Raw genomic sequence first — 12,947 nt, forward strand, 5'->3', positions numbered from 1 at the left:
CAGATACATCCAGAAACCGGTGGTCTTGCTGCGGATAATCCACAAATGCGATACGCTGGCAAAACCATACAAGCTTGAGATTCGGAGGTGATGTAAAAATTTCCATCGCGGCAGGTGATTAATATGCTTACAATCGTCTTGCTGGCGGTATAACATGCCAGCGTTGCACACATATGGTGGAGTTGGGCTCGCTGACAAGATACCTCTGTGTACATGATACATGTCTACACGTAAATTCAAAAACGCCTGCGCAACTTCAAGACTTGCACGGCTTCGCTCTGAGAGTATTATCCGCCTGGACCACTCAACGCCTTGATTCGATGGCTATAAATGGTTCGCCTGCTCAGGAGAGAAACTTTGGCAGGCTACGTCGTTGTGAAACGTTATGCTGCGACAGTGAGACAGCTTAGCGCAATGTGTCCATGATCATCATTGGAACAACCATTTTGATCGGATCTGCTCAAGAAAGGTCATTGAAAACGAGCGCAGGCACGATAAAGCAATATCGCCAATTCAATCTGTTAGCGCAGTACTGTGCGACTTATTGAGGTGCTCGACCTCTGCTGGGAGCGATTCGGTGTTCCGTCTTTTCATTGCCCGCTCTCCGCACGTGTTCTACTCTTCATTTGGCACCCGATCGCAGCTTAGCCTTTCGACGCTGTCGTAATACTAACCAAACGATGATCCCGATAAGTATGACTCCGCCGACGGTGCCACCCACGGCAGCGCCGATGGTCGCTCCCTTCGAAATGCCGACGAGAACCTCATTTATTTGCTGCTGGGGTGGTGTCGGCGATGCTGTCGTTGATAAGACTTGGCGCACGTGGTGACGAGCATCTCGGATAACCTCTCTGGCTATGGGCTTCATGTTCACGAGTGGTGATTCAAAGTTGGTGGACAGCTGGTCTGATGATGCGGCGGACGTGGAGAAGAACTCGCTTGCCGCTTAAGTCGTCGTCGTGCGGGACTGATTCCAATTGCAAAGCTCCTTGGTGTGGATCTTGCTAGACATGTAGAAGTCTGGTACGCACCGATATTGAGATCAAGGACGCGCAAGTTGTAGTTTGAAATCCAAGACAGAGGGAATAGTCGAAAAGGTCAGGGTTTGGGGCGCAGTCGGAAATGCGGCACGGCAAGATATGTATCCACGCATGATGGGGAAATGTCTGTGATCGGATGGCTTCAAAGATCGACTGCCAAGGCTGCATTGTCCTTTGGAATGCACAGCCCTCTGGAGACGCGGCGGTGACCAATATCACAGTGGGTCTTGTAGGCGTAACCGACTCCAGATTCGTGAATACGCGTATGTAGTTAGCCACGTGGTATCCTACACATTGAAGTAGCGTAGAACAGAGGTTGCTCACGCGAGCGAAGGTTGTTCCGTAAGGTCATGCCCGAGGTGGTCTCTGCTTCACAGCACCATCGTGCATAACAGAATCGGCCGAATCGAAACCAGGTCCGGTCGATTGGCGCGCTTGTTGGTGTTGTCTCTGCGGCTACTGTTCACCAAGGACATTCTTGTCCTGGAATGGAATGGAGCCGGAGGGGAGGGCATACATGATGACCCATACAAATAAGCAAATGTAGTTGGATCTTAAGGTTTGAGCTAGCGGCGGCTATGCACTGTCCTTCCCGCAGCTCGATGAGGTTAAAATGCGACGTCGATCATCGTGGCTGTGCTGAGGCCGCTCTGGTCTGACCCCGATGATGTGTCCATTTGGATGAAAGGATCGTTTCGTGCAGAGGAAGGTGAAATGTTGGTTATATTCGCACGTCCTGATTGATCAGCTGGATCGTGTTTGATGAGGAGAATCAAATCAATGGAGCCGTGTTATCCGGCTTGGATTCTCCCCACTGTGCGGCTATGCAATCACGACGAGGAGCTTAAACCTCTTGGCAGCTCTGGACAAGACGAATGAAGCGACATTCTACCACAGTCAAGCTTCAATTGCGGCACCGTCAGCTACGTCAGGTCCTCGGTCCGCTCATTACGGTGACCACCCTCGCGTTCCAATGAGCGACGGGCTTCGATGTTTCCCGCGGAATCTTCCGCATCCCGTCAGCATCGTTTGAGTCTCTTCTCTATCCCGAAGACCTTGATTTTTGTGTTGCGACAGGGTTCTGTGATGGCAAAACGAGGCTGTGTCGTTCCAGACACCCGGGTTTCAAGCTCAACGTGATGAAAGAATGCAAAATCCGTCGACTTCAGAAACAGGCAAGATGTGCCATATATCAAGGACGGTCCCGATCACGAGTTTGAGAATGGCCATGTCAAATCAGCTTACCAACAAAAGATTGAAGCTGCTGATCTGAATACTTATCCGATATTTGTACAATATCTTTTGGCCTCATCATGGCTCACGGTCCTCCAGACTCCGAAGGGCAGGACTTGGTTGCTCTCACCGATGCCGAATTTCTGTTATTCCTCCAGAGCCAAGCCTCCTCACAGTCCGCTGGCAAGATGGCCGAGAAGTCGACCGCAACAAGAGAAACAAAATGGGACGGGTATACGCTCCACGACCCGGTCTGGAATCCTGCACAACAAGGCTCCTCCATGGGCACATCGACCAATCAGCAACAATGGCTGCTCTCATCGAATGACTCAAGACCAACCCAGATGAACACGAACACGACCATCGAGCCACAACAAAGCACGAAAGATCTACAGCGCGTCCAGTGTTTTGAGCACGGCTGCAACGGTCAAATATTCTCGTCTCGCGAGAATTACCTCCGGCATGTCCGCGAAAAGAGCGGAAAGGGCGCGGCACAATGCTTGATGTGCGGGATGATTTTCACACGCCGCAGCAACCGCGATAGCCATGTCTTGCAAGGAAAGTGTCCGACCCAGCTGCGTGGGCTGTGAGGATTCGGAGAACGCAGCTTTCACATTTGCTTGTTCGAGTCGGTCGTGGTTCGAGTCCGCGGAGAAGACGTGCTCCTTGGTCACGCCGACGGATGTGAGACCGCGAGGGCCTCAGAAGCTTTATGATCCCTGGTAGAGGCACTGGTCAAGATCGCTCGTACGGGAGCGAGTGTATCGATATGTGAACATTGACGGTTCAAACTCAGAAGATCTAATAATAATCTAATATTAATAATCAATTGTGTCGAAATGGGAGAAACGTGTCCATGAAAATTCTGTCCTCTTTCTTTGCTCCCCCTTCTTTAATAATTATGCATTGCACTCTTCATTTTACCAAGGCGATGATCGTCATCTACCTTCAATCACCTAGGAATGCAAGATCTCACACAAGCTTAAAATCCCGGCCCTCACGATGTTTTAAAGAGAATCTGAACGGGAAGTAGTCCTGAAGTATGCCAAAAGACTCGTAGAGATGGGCTTACATCATATCCTTCGCCCAGAAGTAGATGAGAGCTGCAGCGCAAGCGAGAAAGATGAACAACATAAAGTCCCTTGGGCGGCCCCGTCCGCGGTCCTGAGACCCATGGCCAGGGCTATGTTCTGCTGTTGCGTACGCTCGCGGTACATGGAAGAGCGGTAGTATAGGACCTGTTTGCGAACGGGGTAGTCTGAGAGAGAACGATGCTGAAGTTGGCATTTCTGGTACATTTACGAGTTGCCGCGGAGGTGTAGGTTCCATTGTGCCATAAAGCCTGGTATACTCATTGGACAGGTAAAGCGGCTGAGGAGGCCCCAAAGGCGCAGCGGATGTATCTGTGAGGGGAGGGACGAATGCTTGTTGAGAAAAGCTTGCCTGGACTTTTGCTTTTCTGACTGCTCGGCACGCTTTCTTGCCGGGCTTTCTCTTCGGCTTCGCGATTTCAAGAAGATCTTGCTCCATCGGAGTGACGGACTCAATTGGCGATTTCGGCAGGTTGAAGATCTTATGTCCAATGTTCAAGAGCTCCTCGTGTGAGTAGATCCCGCGTGTGCAATTCTTGACATCGTGCAGTATGATTCTTTCCGGTGATAGCATGGTGGCCGATGCCCCGTTGAAATGAGAGGTTGGCGTGGCATACGATAGACCTGAGCACACGATAGTCTCTCTCAGTCGTCTTTCTGCTGACGCCTGGACGAAATGAGAGTTGGGCAGAACTGGTGGCTTGAAACCGGACATCTCGATGAGCTGATGCAGCGACTCATCCGTGAGGTTCCGCCTGCCACCGTGATAGTCATGGAGATACTTCAACTCTATCTCGATCAAGTTCCCGACGTTCGCGCAAGAAGCTTTCAGCAAGACGTTCCCTCCGGTGAGATGTAGCAGCATGCCATGATCAGGATGAGGTCTGGCAGGATCAATGGGGATGAACTTCTGACGGGCTTTGCGCTTCAGACCCCAATCAATGAGTGGTCTTCCGCCTGAAGAAGTGATCTACGTATGCGTTTCCGAAACTTAGCCAATGAGATGAGTTGCAAACGGTACGATGATGTAGGAGACGTACAATCAGGATGACATGTTTGCCATTATCCTTAGGAATGTGTGATAGTAGAATGCATGGATGATTGAATTGACCTGGCTCAAGAGCCAAGTCTCCGTCAACTTCCTTTGCCTTTGGGATCCATAGAATCTGTCCCGCACAGGCGGGTGAAGACAGTCGCCTGGGTGTCTTGCTTGGAGAGCCAGGGCTTGGAGGACTAGCAGAACGACGAGCCATGATGTCTCAAATTATCCGAATAGATACGCTTGGCCATCGCGGATATTAAGTGCTAGCTTTCATCGTGGGATATCATCAATGCCACGCCACCTTGAAGTGCGTGGCGGAGCACCAAAGCTATGCGTTGACGCACGTGAGGTCGCCTGCACGCACGCGTCCGGCACAGCATGCATGCCACACGCTGACCAAATGTACAAGCTCCATTCTCTCGCCTGTGATCCGAAACTCCCGCTAACACATTGATACGACGACATCGTTGCCGCCATGATATGTCAGGGCTAAAACGGGAGAAAGCAGATGAGGTGGGAAGCGCCGGAATGCTGCTCCATGGGCTTGAAACACTGGCTGAGCGGGCCGCAGCGGGCAGCTCTTCCGCTGCGCCCCTTCGCTCCACGGAATTCTCCAACCGCTGCGACAGGTCGTCTCGTCTTGCACAATCCTCGAATTCGGCGAAAGAATGAAGCCCTGGAGAGCTGCAATGTGACTGGACATGTTGAGCTACGAAGTCCAAAGTTTGAGACTCCCCGAGTGCGTCGTGAGATCTTCTGCATAAATTATCGCACCGTACAACACGCAACTCATCCCTCGAGAAAAGCTTTGTGTTGAATGGAGCTCGTCGACGACCGGGGATTTTGATTCACGCTGCTTTTCACGCTCGAATCCGTTGACACCGAAGCATTCGTGCGAGAGTGCATATGATCGCTCACCATGCATCCACACGAAGCTCCCCACTTCTTTCCAGATACTGTTCCGCAAGCTCGTATCTTTGACCACTCCCACCGTCAGAGAAGTGTTTGAGGTATTTGAACTCGACTGCCACCACTTCTCCTGCCTTGACGTAGGAACCCTTCTTCTATTTCTTGCCATTCTTCAGATAGAGTAAAGCGCCGTGATCTGGGTGTGCCGGGCAAGGATGAAGCGGAATGGTCAATTTCCTTCGAGTCGATCCCCAAGAACAATCATCGAGTGTCCGGCCGTTTAGTAAAGAGATCTGATGTGAATGTGGCTAGTTAAATTGCTGATTCACCATCAAACTACCACGCACTCACAATGAGAACAAGAATACTTCCGTTGTTCAGCGGCTTGTCACACAACGAAACACATGGATGACCGTGAATCGCCGGGTTTGGTTCCAACGAATGGCCAATATCCGCTCCACATGGTGTCCAGAGAATTTGACCAGCATGGGCAGGATCGCCAGAAGCCGTTGTCATTGCGCTGATCGAGTATCGGCCAAGTTTGAAAAGTTTCTGCTGTCGATCGGAGATCTTTGCATGATTGCGAAGAGTGAGAGACTATGGTTCCTGGGGGAATCGCGCAATTACACCATTCCATTCAACAACAGATTCCTCACTCGCTTCTTTGTCGCGCATGGATGAACGGAGCGGAATGGCGTAATCATTTTCACGCTGAAATGACGAAGAGAGTTTGGAGGATCGGGAAGACTCAGGTCAAGTCACGAAAGCGACCTGGGCAAGACTACTGCACTTGAAACCTCCCCGAAACAGTGACCGAATTCTTTTTGGTTCTCTCGGAAGTTGCTCTCCAAAAGTGGACGCATTCTTGATTGATGCTTCGGTCCCGCACATCTCGCTGATATGATGAGTTCTGTCCACTCACAGTGAGGTAATGATGCGCTGTTATACTGTTGCGCTGAATCGACGTGGAGCTCGTTGCTTCAGAACTTGCTGAACAGAATAGGCAAGTTCAGGGTGGTGGTATGTAAAGAGGGACAGGAAGACGCTAGATAATCCTGGTTTCGTCGACAAATGATCGGAAGGCTTCCAATTGTTTCATCATGTCCTCGGATGGCTGGGTAAGAGGAGATTCCCGATAGAAGTTCAGCTGCGTCCCAGTGAAACATTTCCACCGCTCGGAGATCTGGTGAGCATCGCGGACAAGGTCTTCAGGAGGATGCTCGGTCGCCAATTGTTCATCGGGTGTGTTTCGAACGCTTTGTGCTACTTCAAAGCCCGAATGTCTGATCATGATCTGCAGCGATTCCTCGGTGAATGTGCAAGGTCCGTCACGATATCTTTGCAGATGGTCGTAATCAACCCAATATCTCTGATGGGTCGCCACGTAAGAGATATCTCTATCGATCAGTTTACCGTTTTGAAGATGAAGTTGAATTCCGTGTTCCGAATGCTTCGGCGTCGGACTGACCGGTAGAAGCTTATGTTTGAAGCCCCGTGAGAACATTCGCTTGTCGACTGTCATTCCACGAAGAGAGGTCATCTACGTAATGTCGATACTGCTTAGCATAAGAGGCTTTCAGTGAAGTGGGCTCGTTCTGCTTACGATGAATATGAGATATTTGCCGTCAGCTGGAATGTTTGACAAGATCACACACGGGTGGCCATCCGCACCCTTTGGCAGATCTGTGGCTCCGTGCCAGAATTTCTTGTGGGGTATCCAAAGGATTTGGCCAGGATAAACCAATGGGCGCTCCCTTTCTTCGGGCATAGTCTTCACTCCCATTCTAGAGGGGCTGATAGGAATGCTACTTTGGAATACATTTATTCATTCAATAGGATGCAAAGTGGGCGTTGAAAGCTCTTTTATACGTCATTTCAGTGCTACCCGATCCCGACAGTACTGTAGTGATGTACTGTGTATCCAGTGGTTGCATGATGACGTGGATGTGGCTAAGCGCCAGCGCATCACATTAGTCGAGATCGTAGCTCCGCCGAGTGCCAGAGGCCGCCCCAAAGTAATTCACGTGTACTCTCAACACGTGAATCCTGTGAAGCGATAAGCCAGAGAATTCACCGATCCTGGAACCACATGCTCTCGATCATTGCGTTTATGATGATTCTCGTTTCGACTGAAGAATTAAAAAGATCGGTTTGACGAATTATGCAAGCATTAAGATTGCGATTCTGCATGATATGTCGTGCAAACTTGACGACATGACCTGATAAGGCAGCAATAAAACCAAGGAAACATAAAATTGCTACAACTAGCCATGGCCAAAAACCTTGATGCCGTCGAATTCGGGACCCCGCGAGCCCAATCTGTCATGGCAAAGCGCTCAGGACGAATGCATTCTCGTCCCGAAGTAGACGATACCGACGAAAACGCCCAGAACGACACAAGTGACTATTCTTCTTCTCCAATCAGGTGTGCGGGACGAGTTTGCGCTTTCGTACGGAGTATCTCCATTGTTGCCATCTCGACTTTGCAAACACGGATTTGTGACCGGCAGAAGTGGGGTTGTTTCGAGACTGTTTTCCGAAGTGGAGATATGCTGTGTTGCAACTGACGATGGCAGTCCGACATTCGATGCGTAGCTATACGAAGGGAATTGAGCCCGGGCCTCGAGTGGCACAGGACTCGCCGCGTGCTGAAGTGGAAAAGGCGGCACGAGTTCTGCTTCGGCTTCTCGTGACGTCGATGACAGTGAATCCGGATTCTGTAATGATGGCGCTTCAGGATATTGGCGCTTTCGGATCCGCGCCATGGTTTCCTCTGGAACAAGTCCTTTGAGTACGCCACTCTCTGTCAACAATTGTAGCATGTATTCAGGTGCACGACTCATCTCAGAATGCCTCGACGACTTTAAATTCTCCAAGGTATATGTCGACGGGAAGGGCCTTTGCAGAACAAGCGTTATAGAAAGATCATTTCCCGGATCTGGCGGCTGAAGCGTGAAGCCTGACTTATCGATGAGGTCTCGCAAGGATTCGTCTGAGAAGAATTGATGCCCGTTGAGATTCCCAATAAGGTAATTGAAATCAACGTGGAACAGTGTGTTGGCGTTCACATAGGAATTTTTGTGCTCTCCCTTCTTGTTTCGCAAATGTAAGAGCATTCCGTGATCGGGATGCGGTTCTGTAGGGCTGACGGGAAGGATTTTCTCTCTGATCATCGGAGAGATCTTTCGGTCAACTAGCTTATCACCGCCAAGTGAAGTCATCTGGCGCGAGTAAACATCACTTCCTTGCCGCATCACTGGTCCTCAGAATTGAATGTACTTACTATCAGTATGGCGTGCTTGCCATTATGCCGCACATCTGACAGAACTACGCACGGGTGGTTGTGCGCAGAGTCACTGAGCCCAAGATCGCCTCCAGCATTCTCCTTTCGGGGAATCCAAAATATCTGGCCCGGTCTTTTCAGGCGATGCTTGTATGGACGATACGGTCCGAGTTGAGAAGACCCCGTCGACTCCTCCGAAGAGTTTTGGGACATGTTGCCGCGGAACTGTGAGTATTGCCATCAAACATCTTGGAGTCGGGCATTTATCTATCAGACCCCATGCCATGTCAAACCCGATGCGCCGCAGTGTCGACAGCGGCTCAGCACTTTGGCTGTGTACCTGAAGACAAGGCATAGCAAATGCGCGGGGTGCTAAGCGCCCGTTCATCGCCACGTGCCAACTCATTATTGGTGCATGGCAAAGTCGCTTGAAACACTATGCTCATACTATTTCCGGGAATTTGCAGAAACTGAATTGTTAATATTTCAAAAAGAGGAGCGGCCGCTCCAACGCCGGACAACGGATGATGTTCATGGTGTTTCTGGTTTCTGACAAGTGAGGTTTCTCAAGCATTTTTAGGGTTCCGTTCGTTCCTCCTCCGCGATCTGAGGTGTCGACGCTGCGCCTTCTAGCTGCGCCCTAAATTCACAGCGGACCACGGGGACCAGCCGCCCGTCGCCCCCGCCCGCCGCCGTCAGTGCTAATTCGGAGCACCGCCCCATCGCTTTGATAGGAACATTTCGCGACGATTCAAGGATGAGGCGACTTGGTCACGCCTTAACCTTCTACGTGAATTCTTATGAATATAATCAAATGAACACCAAGAGTGTCTTGGAACGACCTAGTATCGAATCTCACGACCATGCCGCTAAAGCTCAAAGTGACGTATTATTGAGTATAGCCTTCCCATGAGCCTTATGTTTCATGAACACATCGCTACTCTTCAACTTTCGCAGGTGCTCTTTGGAGATTTGGGACAAGAGTGAGTTTCTGATGGCTCTCAATTCTTTTTGCAAGTATTTCCGGCGAGGGTCCGCATTGGATAACACAGGAGCATGGCTTTCTCGACTCCCCCCCGAGGTTGGTTCTACTCCGTCTTGAGCATCGTTATCCATCCGCGAATCGACTCGTGGAGGTGGTACTTCCTTGAAGCCTGCCTTATCGATGATCGTCTGCAACGACTCTTTGGTGAAGCAGCGAACGCCATCTTCATACCGCCTCAGATGACGAATGTCAGCTTTATATCGCTTGTTGGTGTTGACGTACGAATGTCTCTTCATCTCGTGCCCATGCTCCAGGTGTAACAGGATTCCGTTATCATGATGTTTTGGCGTGGGGCTGATGGGTAGAACTCGCGCTTTGAAATCCTGCGTGAATTCGCGATCCTCCAGTGATTGTCCAGTAAGGGACGTGATCTAATAAGCTCCATCAGTTGATGTGGTTTGATGTCTGCCGCGAGTAGAACATTCGTCGCTCACCAGTACGAACGTATATTTTCTGCCCCGTGGCCGGTCGGAGAGAATCACGCACGGATGATTATATGCGCCTTTGTGAAGCTTCAAACCGGCCCCGGAGACTTCCTTCTCGGGGACCCAAAAGATCGGACCCGGTAAGACCAGAGGTAGGTCCTCATCCTGGGCCCTCTCAGGCAAGCGTGCTGCCGCTGGAGGGTCTGGAAGAGATGTGGGCATGATCTTACCAGCACAGACGCTCTGGAAGGGGAACCTGGCAACGGAAGGGTCGCTCGAAGCTTGTCTCAATCAGAAGTCTTCTAAATTTGCGGTTTGTGGAATAATGTGGAGTACGCAGATTGGACGAGACCATGGTTCAAAGATCGGATCGGTGATGATGGGCCCTGTCACTGGATTGTATAGACCAATCTGGTGCGTCGCGCCACTGAATGTGATCAGCTTGCTTGCGGCACAAGGCGGGGTCATGAGCGACAAGCGATTCGGGACCCACCGCTTGCACTGTGTGGCCCCCCAAAGCATTTGGAATCCGTCATGCAGTGCTTGTTATGCCGTTGGGTATGCTCTCAGGCCCGTGCTTGTTTGTGTCTTTATGATAGTTTCATTTCGTTTTCTCTGCACACATCTGTCTCTGGACATCGCGGACATATGCTTTTGGACTTCTCTCGTCATTGAAACAGAAGTTAAACAGTATCCTACTCATTTGCAAAACTTAAATCTTTGCTCCGCCTTGGCAAATTGTTCGAGATCTCTGCTTGCGGAGTTCTTCCGCAAATGGCGCTTCTAGATATCTCGTGTACTTCAATTGAACACAACTTGGATGAAAGATGACCAGGAAGTTCGAGCAAAACTTTCCCCCGAATATCTAAGATAGTGTCGTCGCAGAGCATATTGTCGGATGTCATGTTAAGTGAGCATTGGCACGATCACTGGGACGTTGAATAGTGAGCTAAGACGAGTCATCCTTTGACAGACCAGCTGATCTCGAGCCGAAGTTGCTGCAGATACGGGAGTCCTAATTTCGGATTTGGTAAGAGTCGACTCAGGCTCTGTGATTCAACGAATGATGGATGAAATTCGAGTTTGAAATTCCAGCTTTGCTTGCTTCATCACACCAAACCTAGATACTGAGTACAATGTCTTAAAGGCAGCTATCAAGTCTCAGATCGGAATTTGCATCGAGGCTCTAATCTCGCTATTTACATGTGATGTAGGTATCAAGTAAAAGTCCCTCAACACCATCCATCATGTCTCGTATCTCGCTAGAAAAATAAGCGAGATGTGCCATCAGCGAGCATCCGCTCGCTCCGACGCAGACATGAAAGATGTCAGTGCTACTCTCCTCGATAATGTGAGTCAGCTCTTGCAGAGCCAAAGTTTCCATTGGGTCTTCGTGGAGAGTAACATGACATTCCCTGAGGAAGGACATATATGTAGCCATTCTTGTTTCTACGGTACAATAGAGGTCCCGGAGCTGCGCTTCGGGACACGTATAGCAAAGGGTGATGTTCTGGGGAAGTTTTTTCCCACAGCCAAGGCACTCCATCTTGGCAGTTCGGATACATTTGTTATCAGAGCGAAGCAGAAAATCCAGGTATCCGAATTCTTGTCGTATTCTGCCCATCATGCATAGCATCGACGAAGAGATATCATCTGAGCAGGAGTCAGCATCGAATAGTAGCTGTATAGATCTATACACTGACCTATGATTTCTTGAGGAAACAGTCTGATCAATGGATGGCATAGCCAAACGTCCTGAAAACCTGGTTCCAAGATCTTGATAGCGTTTTTCGAGACCTCGCCGAATTTGGTCGGCACACCAAGGAAATAATAAATGAGCAAGATAAGCCCAGTTTCCAGCGCTGTTCCTGAATCATCGATGCCTTCTGACCAGGTCAAGATCCAAGGTGACGCGACGCCAATACAGTCATATTTATCGCAGAGTACAGCGACTGCAGCTAGATCACGGATTGTCACATTCATCTCTTTACGGGCGCAGTGATGTAGAATTTTGAAAAGAAGCTCCATAGCCTTTGGATCGTCATCCTGCAAGACAATACGTGATTGCCCTTCGTCTTGAAGTGCATACGCCTCACTCATGTTTCCATTCAAGAGTGCTTTGAACACTGGCGAAGCGAGAGTGAGGACGGATGTTGACACAACGTAGGAATACGTTATTGCCTCATCACTCGTACCAGGAATCTGTATGATGAGATCCCCAACGGGGTCGAAGTAGACAAGTTCAGGCTTATCCTGCTTAGATGTTGCGACGACTCTGTTATTGTCAAGCAGCTGTACGCGATCATTAGTGCATGTCGAGCTAACATGGCTGAATAGACCAACCGCTGAGCCTGAACTGCCGTCAGCGGTCTCCGGCACAGCAAAATTTGATCCATCCATTATTGCCGTCGAGTCTGACACGACACCGGAAAACTCTCTTGTTCAAACAACGGCGTTCAAATTGTGGTGACTTTGTTGGGGATGCGAGGGTATGCAGTGACGGAGGGGATGAGCTTCTCTCACGTTCGAAACGATCCAGTGAAGAATGTTGCCCATCACAAAATTACGTCAGTGCGCCACAAATTGTGAACAATCTACCTACCTAGGTACCTAGATAGGTACTTTAAAACGCCATCACAATCTGACGATAAGGTCTCTGTTGTAATAGCCACAGCCAAATTACTGAAATTGGGCCTGTTTGCGCAATCATCTCTTGATCCTGGGATGTTTCCAGACGTACTCTTCTGCCTGTTGCATCCGCGACTTACAATTCGTAACTGCTGCATTCCAACACCAACGTAAATGAAGTGAAGGCCGGCAGCGTAATGGCACGACTTTTGAAGAGATGGCGTTTTGGAGACAGGGGTCGTATGTGTGCC

General features: G+C 49.9%; 6 protein-coding genes across 6 annotated transcripts; 1 reads left to right on the plus strand and 5 right to left on the minus strand.

The window, feature by feature from the left end:
- Positions 1-2,674: 2,674 nt before the first annotated feature.
- On the plus strand, positions 2,675-2,839 carry K489DRAFT_309327 (uncharacterized protein; the record flags this gene model as incomplete). Its single annotated transcript, XM_033600635.1, has 1 exon — positions 2,675-2,839. A coding segment is annotated over one exon (165 nt), but the record flags the coding sequence as incomplete, so codon positions are not given.
- A 502-nt stretch (positions 2,840-3,341) lies between these two features.
- K489DRAFT_431779 (uncharacterized protein) lies at positions 3,342-4,617 on the minus strand (the record flags this gene model as incomplete). The annotated part of the gene is made up of 2 exons (XM_033608457.1): positions 3,342-4,334; positions 4,405-4,617. 2 exons carry the CDS (start codon positions 4,615-4,617, stop codon positions 3,342-3,344), a joined length of 1,206 nt encoding a protein of 401 aa, XP_033460241.1.
- Positions 4,618-6,360: 1,743 nt separating this feature from the next.
- Positions 6,361-7,098, minus strand: K489DRAFT_370772 (uncharacterized protein; the record flags this gene model as incomplete). The annotated part of the gene is made up of 2 exons (XM_033603175.1): positions 6,361-6,855; positions 6,919-7,098. 2 exons carry the CDS (start codon positions 7,096-7,098, stop codon positions 6,361-6,363), a joined length of 675 nt encoding a protein of 224 aa, XP_033460242.1.
- A 205-nt stretch (positions 7,099-7,303) lies between these two features.
- On the minus strand, positions 7,304-9,115 carry K489DRAFT_431780 (uncharacterized protein). The gene is made up of 2 exons (XM_033608458.1): positions 8,599-9,115; positions 7,304-8,536 (listed from the first exon to the last, which is right to left on the minus strand). Exons 1-2 carry the CDS (start codon positions 8,809-8,811, stop codon positions 7,652-7,654), a joined length of 1,098 nt encoding a protein of 365 aa, XP_033460243.1. The 5' UTR covers positions 8,812-9,115; the 3' UTR covers positions 7,304-7,651.
- Positions 9,116-9,429: 314 nt separating this feature from the next.
- K489DRAFT_401690 (uncharacterized protein) lies at positions 9,430-10,444 on the minus strand. Its single transcript, XM_033607026.1, has 2 exons — positions 10,078-10,444; positions 9,430-10,014 (listed from the first exon to the last, which is right to left on the minus strand). Exons 1-2 carry the CDS (start codon positions 10,288-10,290, stop codon positions 9,475-9,477), a joined length of 753 nt encoding a protein of 250 aa, XP_033460244.1. The 5' UTR covers positions 10,291-10,444; the 3' UTR covers positions 9,430-9,474.
- An 819-nt stretch (positions 10,445-11,263) lies between these two features.
- On the minus strand, positions 11,264-12,468 carry K489DRAFT_319123 (uncharacterized protein; the record flags this gene model as incomplete). Its single annotated transcript, XM_033601369.1, has 2 exons — positions 11,264-11,721; positions 11,772-12,468. The coding sequence occupies 2 exons, from the start codon at positions 12,466-12,468 to the stop codon at positions 11,264-11,266; spliced, it is 1,155 nt and encodes a 384-aa protein (XP_033460245.1).
- Between the last annotated feature and the right edge of the window lie 479 nt (positions 12,469-12,947).

Source organism: Dissoconium aciculare (assembly GCF_010015565.1).
Source record: "Dissoconium aciculare CBS 342.82 unplaced genomic scaffold K489scaffold_6, whole genome shotgun sequence".
NCBI classification, from domain to species: Eukaryota; Fungi; Ascomycota; class Dothideomycetes; order Mycosphaerellales; family Dissoconiaceae; genus Dissoconium; species Dissoconium aciculare.

Bases quoted from the DNA above. Each gene is read 5' to 3' on its own strand.
- K489DRAFT_431780 (XM_033608458.1), bottom strand. From the start codon at position 8,811: ATGTCCCAAAACTCTTCGGAGGAGTCGACGGGGTCTTCTCAACTCGGA. The intron at 8,537-8,598 runs GTAAGTACATTC...TACTCGCGCCAG, and splicing joins GCAAGCACGCCATACTGATA to ATGACTTCACTTGGCGGTGA.
- K489DRAFT_401690 (XM_033607026.1), bottom strand. From the start codon at position 10,290: ATGCCCACATCTCTTCCAGACCCTCCAGCGGCAGCACGCTTGCCTGAG. The intron at 10,015-10,077 runs GTGAGCGACGAA...GGAGCTTATTAG, and splicing joins GAAAATATACGTTCGTACTG to ATCACGTCCCTTACTGGACA.